This window comes from Mycteria americana, chromosome 1 (genome assembly GCF_035582795.1).
Source record: "Mycteria americana isolate JAX WOST 10 ecotype Jacksonville Zoo and Gardens chromosome 1, USCA_MyAme_1.0, whole genome shotgun sequence".
NCBI classification, from domain to species: domain Eukaryota; kingdom Metazoa; phylum Chordata; class Aves; order Ciconiiformes; family Ciconiidae; genus Mycteria; species Mycteria americana.
This window is the reverse complement of record NC_134365.1, coordinates 134,745,245-134,760,546: the sequence shown is the minus strand read 5'-3', so window position 1 is coordinate 134,760,546 and position 15,302 is coordinate 134,745,245. Positions and strand designations below refer to the sequence as shown.

The window sequence follows — 15,302 nt, the reverse complement described above, 5'->3', positions numbered from 1 at the left end:
AATGCATACCTTCAAGCTTTCTTAGGCATCTAGAAAGCAGAGTCTCCCCAGTATGCTTTCCTCCTCACTTCCACCATTCAACAAGATAATGAGAAGAAAATCTCTCCTTGACTTGCAAAGGCCCGAGGAATGACATGCTGGGGGCTTACCACAGCATTTCGTCAGTGGTAGAGAAGAGACTCTCCGTTCGCGACGGACAGCTGCAGGCCACGTTAGAGACAATGAACTAAATTTTTACTTCTGAACACAGAAACCCTGGGAAACAAAATATGAATAACTTTTTTTGCTCGAGGAAATAACATGATTCCAAAGGTTCCTCTGATATTAAATTATGTCCTGGGGATTCCAGTTTTCTCTTTGAAAAGAAATTTCTAGCTCTTCTGTTGTAAAGTCTGAAAGCAGGACATAAGTAGACTCAAAAACCTGGAAGGCAAACCAAAACAACCTTAAACATGCTGTTAAAAAATCCTAAAAACTCTCAACTACCTAATTTCTTAGGACAATTTTACAAAGAGAAGTGACCTGGCAAAATTGATGGCTGGCCATGAAATCCCCAAGTGTTACTAATCTGGGAACTCTGAACCAAAAGCAGCAGGATGGTAGGAAACCAAGGACAGAAAAACACAAGAACTTTGAGATTAACAGAGGCCAAACAGTGAGTAGGTCCAGGGATGGCCCATCACTGGGCACCACTGAAAAGAGCCTGGCTACATCCTCTGCACCCTCCCTTCAGGTATTTATATACATTAATGAGAACCCCCAAGCCTCCTCTGACTTTGGCAGAAGGGTCCTGCAGAAATTCTTGCAGCACATCCTCCTTCTTCAGCCCATTGTTCCCACTCCAGCTAAGGAGACCTGAGCTCCTGACCTACCTGGGCATCCTCTGGGTGCAGGATTCCCTTCTCTCACACAAGGGCTGGCTACTTGGGCTTAATCAAATGAACACATTTTCTTAGAACTGTGGGGCTGTTTCAAGAGCTCACAGCACGTCAGAGTTCCTCTACTAGCAAGGCACTGGATGTGTTTGCTGGACAAAATGGCAATAACTTTGCTTGTTACTGTACAGCAGTTTAACCATATCCCTCTGGTCCATGTGAGCACAGGAATAAGACACAATCATTGAACAGTGTGTCAGAGCAGTGACACCGGGAGAGGTAGATGGCCACTGTTAACTGAGATGCAGCTTAAGAGCAGTATATAGCATGAAACTGAAATTAAAATCCACAGCACTCAGTGGACAAAGTTATGTGTGTTTTTAGCCCAGGGTAATTGACATTTTTTGTAAATAATAGCAACACCAAGGAACATCTTGTAAGTATGGACATAAGAGCTCTATTCCCTAAGAGACTTTTTTTTTCCCCTTTCTTTCTTCCCCAAGTGATGCCAATCTCAGAGGCTGCTCTGCTGACAAGATTCCTCATTTTTTGCAAGGCAGGATTCCCAATATGTTCTAGAAGAGGTGATGCTGCAAGTAATAAAAAGTCTAAGCTGCCCTGGGAAGCTTTTGCTAGCTGTTTAATCTTCCGCCCTCAGAATACAACTCCCTTGCTTCTGTAACTTGACAACAGAAATACCGCTCAGCTTCTGCAATTAAACCGCCCTCTCTAGTAGAGTTCCAAGTAAAGACAACAGGTTATCTACAAGTACCAGTTGCATGGTTTCTCACACCTTGAACAAGATCGGTACCTCATCAGGAACAGCCCAGGCATGGCTCAGCAACCTTGTCTGACCAAATTCTGAGTAGAACCATGATGGGGATCCTGGCAAGCCCTTTCTCCAAACACAACCAGAACACAGTGCCAGGAGCGCTGTCTGTATGTCCACGACAGACTTTTTTGTAACTTCAAGGCAGTAGATTTCCCTTTTTGGCTTTTGAGAAGCTCCTTCAGTAAGTATGAAAGTCTCTTTCAAGAGAAAAAGACTAGACCACTCTAGCTGAAGGTTTAGGTCCTTTAAAACCAAAGTCCAGCATTCAGACTCCAGGGCCCTTCACAGCGCATTGTAAAAAGTCTTGTTACACAAACCCCCACACTTCAGGACACAAAACATGAAGGGGTACAGAATGAAGAAAGAACCCAAACATGAGTTGCAGGAATAACTGGCTGTGATTAATATACACGCTTCAGGTGAAATGCCAATTTGTGCTCAGTCCCATTTTCACGTACAACCACCATGCTAGTTATCACATGAGATATCACGACAATCAGCATTAAATCTCAGCCATAGCAGGCTCCATTTGTCACAAATTGAATGCTTCCTACATTACTTATTCAATAGAGCACATATTGAGCTGATTAGTGTGTGCTATTTTGTTACTATTTTATTTTGCATACGTTTTGCTCTTGTGCATGTAGAAATGTGCACGTGCGAAGGGAGGAGCAAAAAAAAAATTGTAGATGGAGAAAAGGAAAAGGAATCACAACTCATTTTGTATATTAAAACTAGCTGCATCAAACACATCATCTGCAGGTCTGTGGAAGAAAAAAAATCTTTATAACAAAGAAGGGTATGCTAATTAGTTAATCATAGATGATAGCCCAGCAGCAGGGGATGACTACAGGAATATCTTAACTGATAAGCACCTTATGACCTTCAGTGGATCCAGCTTCATGACATCTCACTAATTATATCCCTCCCACAAACTGTTAGACTCACTACTATGATCTTAGCAAGTCTATTCATGTTTCCTAATTTGGTGAAAGAGCAAGACCAAAGATATTTAACAGAAGTTACTCTAAGGTGCAAATTATGTAGGAATGGGTTTGTAAATAATGAACCAACCTACTGTTTTGCATGTTCCGTATTTTTGCTGATGCGTTTGCACTCTGTAAAACCAAGCAAGAAAACAGCTCAAAATTAAAACAATACTGATCATGTTGACTTGCAATTTCCTGAAACTATCCGATGAAAAATGACAATAGTAGGAGGAAGTGTTAGAAATAATTGTTGTAGCTGTAAAACCTTTGGTATTTTTGACATATTTATGTATATTTTTGATGCTTTTATGACATCATGCTATAGGATCACAGCATAATGGAAATTATCCAGAGAATTTGGAGTTATTCTACCAGTTTCAGTGGGTATTTCCTACAGAGTACCACAAGAAATATAAAAATACTAACAAAGGGAAATCCCTCAACAGTGAATATCTGAAGAGTTTATTGCACTGATGTGAGAGAGAATTCATTTCCAAACTGTGAAAACCAAAGAACGCCCTCATTTACCAGTACGCACTCTGCACAGGCATTTCTATTGACCAGTCAGTTTATCATTCTTTAGAGAGCATCACATCCAAAGGATGATCAGTATCCCCTTCTTGGAGATGAAGCAAAGTATCAGGCAGATGTGAGCATGGATTTCTTGCAAATAAAGATAATCTTTACTGGCTTGACATGGTCACTCATAAAACAAATCACTGACTATATAATGTTTTATATAAGGCTGCAGGTCATGCCTAAGACAACTGAACTGATGAATGCCCTCTATAGAGGACAATCCTTAGATTTAGTACCATTCACGGCTGCTGGATGTGGCAAGTGATTGATTTTTTACATCTCAATTTTATGTGGAATTTATGCACATGCTTAGTTGTGCACTGCAACCAAACCCAAACTCCTAGTCTCCAGTAAGTACTGTGCCTGCAACTCTTCTAGAAACTAAGTTTTCAGATATGATCTGTGACTGGACTATCCAAAAATCTAGAAATTTGTGTCACTGTCAGAACCTGATAACCAATACAACATCAAAATTAGGATGGAGACAGAAATTACTTCATAATGACCTCACAGCTTTCAAGATGCCCTTCACTTTGCTGACCTTTCTGTAGAGATCTTTTCTTTACAGTGAATCTCTGTGCATGTTTCTGTCAGACTCTCAGTAAGCTAATTATTAAAAAACTCTTTTAAACGTTGAAAATAGCAATCATCTGAGAATAAATATGGGGTTAAATTTATGTCTAAACATCTCTTACAGAGAAAAACATCTTTAAAGCCTCACATTAAAAATTCATATTTCTCTGGGAACTCCTTTAGTGCAATGACTACAATGTTACATTTTACAAAATGTTAATTTTCCTTTTCCCAAGTTTTCTGAAGAGAAGGACTCCATTGTTTCTTTAAAATAACAGGAACATTATGACACAGCAGGGTAAAAGCAAGAAAAAACTAAACACTTTTTCCTTCTAAATGGCATATTTATGCTGTACATAAAAATAAGTTAATGTTGCAGTGTGTATTGGGGCAATTCACTCAGACAATACGCCATTCCTTTCAAGATTCCTGGTCCATAGTGCTTCTGCATTCCCAGAACCCTTTTGCACTGTTTTCTGTTTTCTCCTATTCTTCATTTATGTTTCAGTGCAGTAAATTCCAGATGATGTTCTTCTACTCAGCTTAGCTCCTCTCTTCATGATAAAAAGGACTTGTGTCAATAGGCACAACTGGCAATTCAGATAACTGCTATGTGACGCAACTATCTTTTTCTTACTGTAGCCAGGGTTTTTTTGTATTGAAACTTCTCTGTACAGCTGAATTTTCATTGTAACTGCCTGATGCATCTTTATTGACCCAGGCTTTTCAAAGAAAACCAGAGGATAATTTCATGGACTGAAATGGTCATTAATTTCTTTAAGGTTCAGAATGTAGAACAACGGAGGCATATGGGTCTTGTTTGAAATAAGATGGAAATGATTCTGCAATCTGCATTGAAATGCTGAATATTGCCTTTTAAATAAAATAATCATAGAATCATAGAATAGTTTGGGTCGGAAGGGACCTTTAAAGGTCATCTAGTCCAACCCCTCCCTGCAATGAGCAGGGACATCTTCAACTAGATCAGGTTGCTCAGAGCCCCATCCAACCTGACCTTGAATGTTTCCAGGGATGGGGCATCTACCACCTCTCTGGGCAGCCTGTTCCCGTGTTTCACCACCCACATAGTAACAAATTTCTTCCTTATATCTAGTCTGAACCTACCTTCTATTAGTTTAAAACCATTACCCCTTGTCCCATCGCTATACAGGCCCTGCTAAAAAGTCTGTCCCCATCTTTCTTATAAGCCCCCCTTAAGTATTGAAAGCCTGCAATAAGGTCTCCCTGGAGCCTTCTCTTCTCCAGGCTGAACAAGCCCAACTCTCTCAGCCTTTCCTCATAGGAGAGGTTCTCCAGCTCTCGGATCACTTTTGTGGCCCTCCTCTGGACCCGCTCCAACAGGTCCATGTCTTTCCTGTGCTGAGGACGCCAGAGCTGGACGCAGCACTGCAGGTGGGGTCTCACCAGAGCAGAGCAGAGGGGCAGAATCACCTCCCTCGACCTGCTGGCCATGCTGCTTTTGATGCAGCCCAGGATACGGTTGGCTTTCTGGGCTGCGAGTGCACATTGTCGGCTCATGTCCAGCTTTTCATCCACCAGTACCCCCAAGTCCTTCTCCACAGGGCTGCTCTCAATCCCTTCATTTCCCAGCCTGTATTGATACCAGGGGTTGCCCTGACCCAAGTGCAGGACCCTGCACTTGGCCTTGTTGAACCTCATGAAGTTCCCATAGACCCACTTCTCCAGCTTGTCCAGGTCCCTCTGGATGGCATCCCGTCCCTCAGGCGTGTCAACCATACCACTCAGCTTGGTGTCATCTGCAAACTTGCTGAGGGGGCATTCGACCCCACTGTCCATGTCACTGATGAAGGTGTTAAACAGTACTGGTCCCAGTACAGACCCCTGAGGTACGCCACTTGTCACTGACCTCCATCCAGACATTGAACAAAATAAGAAGTATGAGCTGCAGTGCTAATCATAGACCAGTGGCTCAACACATAGGTGTCTGGTGCTGTCTGCAGTGCCTGAGGGTCCCTGCCTGGTCTCCAGCTGCCACTCCAGAGGAGCACAGATCTCCCCAGGGTCCTATATCATATTTCCAAGCCCCGCACAGACATATAGCAAGTCCTTGGGTGCCACAAGTGGCATTGAGTACATTTCTGTGATCAAATATATGGAGCCATTAGCATGTCAGCTTTGAATTACAGAAATAAAATAATATCAAATATCTAATGTGCCAAAGGAGCTTTTTAAATATATTCACCTACTTGTCCATCACTGCAATAAATTTATTTGCATTGTAATACGTTTATTTGTAGCTAGTGTGTACAAATACAAGTCCTATATTCTGTAAAGCTGGAACTTGTGCTTGTGAAGCAAGAAGCTGATATTTTTAAACTGGCTTTAATATTCCTAATACCTGAATACACTTTTTGTTAGGCCAGTTGATGTGTGCCATGTATCGTCGGATGTAGTCTTCTACATGCTCTATGTTTGAAATAACAGAGAATTCCAAGGATTATGACCTTTTCTTCTTATATTTTGTCTTTGAAGTATGGGGTGCGATTCTGGGCCCTTTGAAGTAATTGGAAAGCCATCTTTTGACACAAAGAGGTTTCGGGATCAGCCTGCTTCTCCTAGAGCCATGCAAAGAACCTCTCTTTTACTCACCTGCTTTTTCCAGCTACTGTTCAGCTTTGGGGACAAATTTCAGCTCGCTCTTTATGTTCTGAATCTCTGACAAGTTGACAGCAGGACCTGGAAGTTTCTTAGCTCCTGGGAGATGTTTCTTGTCTTTCTCCTCCTCTGTCGAAGCAGGAACACTCTGCACAAAAGGATACCAGTGACCTTACTGCTGCAATAGCAATCTCTCAAGCATGAGCAAAGGTCAGTTATTTGAGAAACAGGGAAGGATGCTTTTATACTAAATACAATCCCAATGGAAACAGGGGTGGGGGGGGAAGGGCAGGAAGAGATAGGCTATTTTGTTGGTTGTTGTCTAAAATGTCTAAAAACATTCTGGAAAAAAAATGTGAAGGTGCTCAGTGCAGAGGAATGTGGATCTTTTGGTAAATGAGTAAGAATTTACAGTGTCAGACCATTAGTGGAAAATTAACTGAGTGGAGCATGAAAGGCAACTCCCAGGTCCTTCATATTTTACGGGAAAAAAAGTGGAAGAACCATTTTTATCATCTAATTTCTTTCAGAGTCTCATAGTTGCTCCCATCATGCATTTCTGCAGCTTTGGAGAAGAGCTATGATAGTAGGTTATGGACACAAAAAGCTCCATCCAAGCTCAGTTCGAGCTGATGTTTAATTTTTCTTAACGTCAGTTGTAAGACCAGAAGGGGTTTTGTCATTTTTATGTTTGAATTAGGGTAGTGCCTGACAGCTATTTTGCTGACACTGTAAAAATTCCGGCTAAATACAGCACTTACACAATAGCGAGCATGTCAGCTAATTTCCACATGGACCAGAGTATTTCAGCCCTTGGTACTGCCTCGGCTGTACTATTGCTCCTAGGTGAGGTAGAGCATGTATTTTAGCCAATTTCTATTCTAGACTGAGCAATGTTTTGAAGGAGTAGTTTTCCAGTAGGGAGTTTAAGGTTTGTCCAGCCTGTTCTGTATTTTATAAAGCTGGCATAGAGGGGGAATCATGTAGATTTAGAGATGAATTAATATTTTACTGCAAATAATTTCACAATGAATTTTTTTTTTTCTTTTTTGATTACTCTGTGTATGTCCTCTTGGGATGGCCTTTTTGGAGTTAATTCAGTTTTGAGATTCATTAGCCACCCTTTTTGGAAAAGTCTAGTGACCTTGAACATTCAATTCTTAATATTTAACTTCATTTTTAAAATTACGAAGTTATCTGTCAACTATTATTGGCCAGTAAACCCCTCTTTTGTCTGTTGACTAATGGACCACATGCTAATGAGGAAGAAGACTTTTTGCAATGTCAAGCAGCAAATAAACAAGGAATTTTAGAAAACTGACATTTTCTTCCCATCTGATCTTTAAGCCATGAGCTTGTATTGTTTCCTTTGACAGTTTTCTTGCACAGCTAGCTAATCTGAAAAATCGAAAAACTACCATCCCTAAAAGCTCCATACCAGATACTGTGTTAAAAATACTGTTTCAAGTCATCTGCAATAGCATCCCTTCTCATAGTACTTCTCATAGTACAAACAGTGCAAACTTTGACCATGTTTTGGAGACTTTGCGCTCCATAAATTGATGTTAGCTTCCCCTTCTAATCTCAGGTGTGTGCTATTTATGACTGCACCCCCCCATATCACCCGCTCTGTGTGCAATGCACAGCTGAGCTCAGACCTTGGCTTTCAGTTTTATAGAAGGAAGTCTGAAGAGTGACTTAGATTTATGACAAGAGTTAACAAATACCTGCATGGAAATGCTCTCACTGAAGAAGAGTTATTTTCTGAAATTCCCACCCCCCGTTTCTTTTGCATGTTAACATGTCCGCTCCATTGACCTTCAAAAATACATGTTCCCTTCTGACTCCACCATCCCTTTGAGTAAGACCCGTATTTCCCTCATCTCCTTTGCCAAGGTTTTAAAATACAGTGAAAAATGTTAAGCACTGTTAGCAAAAGTTGTATTTGTCTAAAGCTGATCTAAAGAATCATAAGCTGTATTTGCAAAACTTAACGAGACGAGAAAGCTGAAAAGATAAGTCCACTGGTAGCGTTTTTATTCTATTCCTATTACCAGATCTGCTTCTGTAGTCTTTACTCCCATTGCTTTGGTTGCATATTGGCTATAAAACCGGGGCCAAGAACTTTCATTCTGTAATGTCTGTCTCATATATATATAGTATTCACATAACCGAGAAGCAAAGTAATATTCAATTACCCAAGCAAATCTAATTATCAGCACTAGTCATTTATTTTATTTCTCAAATACTACCAGAATTCACACATGCTATATTAGTTTCTGCTTAATAACATGCATTCCTTCACCAGTTTAATTACTGTGGAGACAATATGCTTTGATTTCTTTCCAGGGGAGAAAGCCACAATATGCGTTCAAGGTCACTTTGTATGTTCGGTTTTGTTTTTTTAAAATCTTCTTAAGAAGAGTTAAGTCAGCCTGGGTTTGATTTCTTCAGGAAAGTTCTCTGTAAACAGAGCACTATTTATATCACATATGTCGAAATTCAGAAAAAAATCTGTCTGATTTAGTCAGAAAAGGAAGAACTAGCTCTTACGTGACCAAACCTGACCATTTTAAGTGCCTGTACCAGGTCAGAAGGAGCTGATGATTTGTCCAAAACTAATCTGGCTGCTTCTTGTTTGGGGCTGAAACACCAGCAGTGCCACCGCACGCCTGGTGAGAAGTGACTATCCACCTCCCTCCTGGTCCTCACCGCTCTGCTCTGCGTGAGGGCAAGACTCCCTCCAGCCACCACAGCTTTGCTTCGCCCGCACAGCAGCAAGTCCACCTGGCCCAGTCCTGGCAGGGGCAGCCCGGCTGTACAGAATCACAGAATCACAGAATCACAGAATCGTATAGGTTGGAAAAGACCTTTAGGATCATCAAGTCCAACCGTAAACCTAACACTGCCAAGACCACCACTACACCATGTCCCTAAGCACCTCATCCAAACGTCTTTTAAATACCTCCAGGGATGGCGACTCCACCACTTCCCTGGGCAGCCTGTTCCAATGCTTGATAACCCTTTCAGGGAAGAAAAATTTCCCAATATCCAGTCTAAATCTCCTCTGGCGCAACTTGAGGCCATTTCCTCTCATCCTGTCACTTGTTACATGGGAGAAGAGACCGACCCCCACCTCTCTACAACCTCCTTTCAGGGAGCTATAGAGAGCAATAAGGTCTCCCCTCAGCCTCCTTTTCTCCAGGCTAAACAACCCCAGTTCCCTCAGCCGCTCCTCAGAAGACTTCTGCTCCAGACCCTTCACCAGCTTCGTTGCCCTTCTCTGGACACGCTCCAGCACCTCCATGTCTCTCTTGTAGTGGGGGGCCCAAAACTGAACACAGCATTCGAGGTGCGGCCTCACCAGTGCCCAGTACAGGGGCACGATCACTTCCCTAGTCCTGCTGGCCACACGATTTTTGATACAAAAATTGTACAGGGTCGATCTGAGCCCTTCCTGCCCTTGGCTCTGGGGAGCCCCCGCAGCTCTGGCCCAGCAGGACCAGGTCTTGGGTGGGGACTATAAGACCAAACTTAGCCAGCTGTCCAGGAAGCCATAGGCACCCATCTTTCTTGAGTTTTTTTCTTCTTTGGAGTATCCCACTACCTTTTCCTCCACCATTGGTTTTAGTTCTTACTTATTATAAAATTTCATGGTAAATAAGATGCTTTAATATCATCCAGAAATATGACACCTGTGTTTAATCATAACCTTCGTGATCAGTATTGGTTAAGGTATAATTGGACTTCATATTCAAAACGCAGTGTTAAATACTCCCTGAAAAATACAGGCATGTAAACACAGAATTCAATCTTAACTGGAGTATTTTCACCCCTATGCAGGTAAATGGGTTCACAATTTCTGTTTTTAATTTGTAAATGTATAGTCTCCACATTCAATTTCTCCTTGTTAATAAATATTCCAAAAAAAGTCAGGTTCAAAAACCTGTTCCAATATAGTTAAGCTGTAACAATAAATCCCACCTCAGGGCATCAGGTAGTAGCGTATTCTTCCAAAGCCTTGCTATAACTTTTCCTGATGTATTCCATCAACTCCCATCCAGATAAATACTGCTGGTGAAATCCGGGCTCTCTTTCCTGACAGCAGATATCATCCTGCTGTTGAAGCAGAGCTACGCACCTTTGAAACAGTTTAAATTCCTATAGGTGCCTTAGCATCAAAACCAGAACTATGTATATATGAAGTGTTTAGTAGGTGGCCAGTTACTTCCATGAACGATCAGCGCGTGTTCAGCTGTGATACCTCAGATTGGTATGTAGTGCTATAAGATTGATGAAAAGGCTTTCTTCCATCAACGGCAGGGATTCTCCTGGAAAAAAAAAAATCAAAACCCCCTTTTTTTCTTACCTCCTCCACTTCTTCAGGTGTAAGTTCTTTTCTTTTATGAGGGTGGCCTGCACCAGGTCGAAATGCTCCCATTGGGATGTTAATATTAGCCTGTGAGAAGGAAATTATGATGCATATAATAGTGACTGATAAATAAACATATAGATGGTAAGTGGCAAAACTCAAAAGGGGTGGGACGAGAGTATAGACATTATTGTGGTTTCCGAGCACTTATGCCTTCAGAGTATGCATCATCGCACCGCTCCCACGGGAAAGGGAAATGCTTTCATCTCCATTTTAAAGATGGAAAGTGAAAAAACAAAGCTACCTAGAAAGCTTTTGAAGTTCTGCATCTTAGTCTAATGCTCTCTGATTTCATTGAACTCTAAACAAATGAGTACTAGACACCAGTGTCTTTTGGCATCTGGGTCTGCTTCGATTTGCTCAAGGTCAAGTGCCAGAATAAGGATTTAAGTGTAAATCACCCAAATCCTACAGTAACACCCAAACCACTGGACCACTCTCCCTCCCTCAGTGACACCAGTTCTCACTTCACTTAATCACTGGTAGTTAAGAAGGAAAGCCTGTCCTGAGCCAACTTAAGCCATGAGTGTTTAAAAAGTGATTTTACTGACAAAATTTACCCATGGGTGCTACAAACTGCAAATGTAATGCCTCAGTCCTAGGAATACGCCTCTCGGTTGCAAAGAGGACCTGTGGGAAAAGGCAGGAAGGCTTTTTGACCCTCCAGCCCCTGCTGGGTTTTGCCCAGGCACCCCAGCCCGGTCTGCAGCAGGGGCTCACGGGCTGGAGCAGGTTAAGCCGGCCCTAATGCCGCACAGACTGCTAGCCCCCGGCTTTAGCAAACTCCCTCCAGAATGATACCCACACGACTGCATCAATCTGATTTTTTATCTGTGGCAGAAAGCCAGTAGCCATAACACAAATGGGGCTTATAATAGATACCTTAAGAGTAAAGATTTTTGAGAAAAGAATGGCAGAAAATGTTGCTTCGGAAAGAGCAGCTAAAATGTATCTATTTGCCGATGTGACCCAGCCTGGATTATTTTAAAAGTCAAATGGCGTGATCAACTAAATGCACAATTTATACCTATTCTTATCTCATGATCTCAGAAGAGAAGCTGCTCCTAGGAAATGTCATCAAAATATCATGACTCCCACTGGTAAAACCAGGGGGTGAATCGGTAATGTTATGGAGCGGAAACGGAGGACCTTCCAACAGCGAGCTGTGTTATTGTTGGTTACCATCTGACTGATTTGCATTAAATGAAGATGAATAACCCCGTCCTTCTGCTCAAATCGTGGTCTTGCAGATCATGCCCCAGGTTGGGCAACCACAGGAATACAGCCCACTGTTTTTAGTAACGACAACTGTTCTGACAGCTGTAATCAAACATCGAGCAAATTAAGAAACCATTTCCTAAGAAATAAGCACCTTTCCCTTTATTCTATTTATCTGTTTCCTGTTATTTTATTTACACAAGGTGATGCTGCCATTTCAGTGGGGCTGGCAAATGTCTGTAGGGCCATGTAGTTTATAGACCCCTGGGTATTCACTTCATAATGCTTTTTCACTGAGCATCAGTTTAGATATTGTGAAACCTTTCATCTGCACTTCCTAAGTTCCCAGGAGACAGGGCATTTTGAGCCTCGCAGTACTTAACCCATTATTTCATTTAGGAGTGGAAAAAACCAGCTTCGCTATTTTTAATTTTAAGCATCTCCCCTGCCAGGCTCTGGTACCTCCAGGCAGCTTCTTTTTTTGGAATATGAAACTTATTTGCACTTTACAGCTAAGCGTGGTCATACAAGTTTGCGGAGTTGAAACATTAAGAGTTCTCTCTCCTCTTGGTGCTCATTTTGAACTCAGGCATTCCTTCCCCTCGGAGTCAATCAAAGCAGAAGCCAGCCTCCCACGGCCACCCAGGGCATACCGCAGCATGGTAATTATGATACCCAGCCCTTGCCTTTCCTACTGTGATTGACAGACCAACTGTGACTAAAAATGGTTCAGGAAACAAAAATGAACCACTAAGTGCCAGACTGCTAATTAAATTAAATAAACCGCTCTTTGGTCTGCTTCAGCATTTTCACAGTAATCCGTAGCACACTAATGTAGTTGGAACTATTTTATCCGCAATAAATGCATTCACGTCAGAGTTTGGACAAGACGTACGCAGACATGAAATATTAACTTGGTAAAACGAGCAGCCTTTAAGGCATAGTTTAACACTGTCTGGATCTGATAACACATACTATAAATTAAAATATTTCTAGTATGAAATGAAAGTATGACTGATTTCCAAACAGTTCCTGACCAGAGGTACCAGAGTCCTGAGCTGTAAATCTCTCTCTTAATCCAATGCCGGTCCCCTCCCGCGGATGAGCAGCCGTATAATGGGTGAACAGCGGACCAAATCCTGTATGCACGCCAGCGTAGCTCTGTAAGGACTGTGTTGTGCTGCGATCAGCATGAGTTTGCAATTTTGTTTTTAAAATACGTTCCAGGGCTCTTGTCACGTGTCTGCTAGGACAGAGATAGGAGTCTCGGTGATCTCTTCCTCGCCTGCTCCCATCCAGTAAAATGCTAAACAGGACATTTTCAGGAATTTCCAGACTCCCGAAATCCTAAATTATAATTGCTTTAGACAGAATTTCTAGGTGTGATTATTATTTTTAATCATACTAATTATTAAAACTCTTGGGTTTGCAGCTTCCTTTGTTTTTGGAAAGTGCCTACCATATTTTGGATGTCATTGCAGTTTTCATAATAAGTAGGTATGCATACTGATGTACTGGACTGAGGCCTTCCTGAACAGATCGAAGGAAAAATATCTGTAAGCATGACATACAACATATATTGCTGGTTTGACTCAATTAAACTGGTATTTATAGATGTATTTGTGTTCTCCTTTCTGTATACTAGAGACAGGGCATCCAGATCAGGAACTGTTGGGTCTTGAATTACCGGCAGCCCTGCATGAGTTGAGGACTGTTACGGGCAAGTTCTCCACAACATCACAGCCATTCCTAGCTGTCCAGAGGGATGACTGAGTAAGATGGAAAGCCACTTCAGTATAAACATATCCGAGTTAAAAAAAAAAAAAAAAAAAAAAAAAAAGGAACTACAGGGAAAACGGAATGTAATTCAGAAAAAAATAGGACACGCCTCACCCTTACCTCTGGGGAAAGCCAAGAGTGGTGTTTGTAGGTGGAATAATTGTCAGCCAGAGGTATACACAGCCTTTTACACACTGAGAGGGGGAGGCCAGCAATGAATGTTACCAGGAATTAACAGTACTTTGGTCCTTTATCACCCCAAACTACTCTTGGGAACCACTTGCTACCTTTAACTCCCCACATCTGTATTTAGTGGCTGTTGGCAAGTGAAGATTTTAGCGTACATCTCATACACTCAGGAAGAAGCCACTTCTGACACAAGAGTACCATGAAATACTTCAGTTATTACAGTATCATTACATTTCCATCGCTGCAGCACAATGTATATTCTCCAGGGGATTTCGGTCCTACTATAATAGCACATAATACCAAAGGATCATAATATATGAATCACAATGTATGGAAGTAACATCACATTTTGAGTCATGGTTCTTAGAATGCTCAAAGTGTAATAGGGATCAATTCAACTGCAAGTCTCCCTGCTGGAAAAACCTTTGACACAATGTTTAATAGATTTATTTTAAAGTTTGTGCTGTAATTTTTCTCATCATTCAAATTACCTTTGTAAAAATTAAAGTTTCTTAAAATATTAAACCTGGTGCTTAAACTTAATGCACTTTTTTAATGGACAAACTAGAGGAATTTTTTTACATTTAGAAGTTGGAAAGTCATCATAAAACTAAAAAGGAGTCTATAACTACTTCTTTACTTTAAGGAAAACAGTAAGCCAAATTCATTCCTTAAAAATATTTGTATGTGCCTATGGAGTTTAAATGTAAAATGTAAATACTTTTGAGCTATAAATAATCTACATTTTTTCATTAATCATACAAATATTTTCACAGTCACTGTAAAAGAGGGATGAAAATTTGAACTGAGTGAAATCAATGGCAAGCTTCTGTTAATTTCAACAGAATTAGAGTACAGTAGTTTGCATGCCTGTTCCAGTAAAGTTGATGATGATAAAGAGAATTTGCATTTTTACAGTGCCTTGCAACTTCAGCATGCTGTCTAGCCACTGGGTAATTAATCTTCTTGATACTCCAATCCATTGAGTTAGTATTATCTTTGGGAAACAGAGGATAGATCAGACTTTAGAAATTCTGGTTTGTGTTTCTTATGCAATTTTAAGGCAAACTGAACTTGTGGGAAAATTTGATTGCAAGTGCATTTTACAAAATACATGAAAATTCTGTAAAATTCTGGTGCTCAGGAGGTATTTTGGCCTTTTGACAACCATCAGTGATAGCATGAGCTAAATACAGCCT

General features: G+C 41.1%; 1 protein-coding gene across 7 annotated transcripts in view; it reads right to left on the bottom strand.

Annotated features, from left to right (window-relative positions):
* SMPX (small muscle protein X-linked) overlaps positions 1 to 15,302 on the bottom strand; it is a 43,659-nt gene that overhangs the window by 23,886 nt on the left and 4,471 nt on the right. For 5 of the 7 annotated variants that reach the window (XM_075521291.1, XM_075521286.1, XM_075521327.1 and 2 more), the window contains exons 3-4: positions 10,855 to 10,944; positions 6,480 to 6,633 (exon numbers count right to left, since the gene is read on the bottom strand). In XM_075521291.1, coding sequence (XP_075377406.1) covers positions 6,493 to 6,633; positions 10,855 to 10,944 — 231 coding nt within the window. In that variant the 3' untranslated portion in view covers positions 6,480 to 6,492. Of the gene's footprint in view, positions 1 to 212; positions 424 to 6,379; positions 6,407 to 6,479; positions 6,634 to 10,854; positions 10,945 to 15,302 lie in introns of those variants that run through there. The other 2 variants (XM_075521299.1, XM_075521308.1) reach the window with 2 other exon arrangements.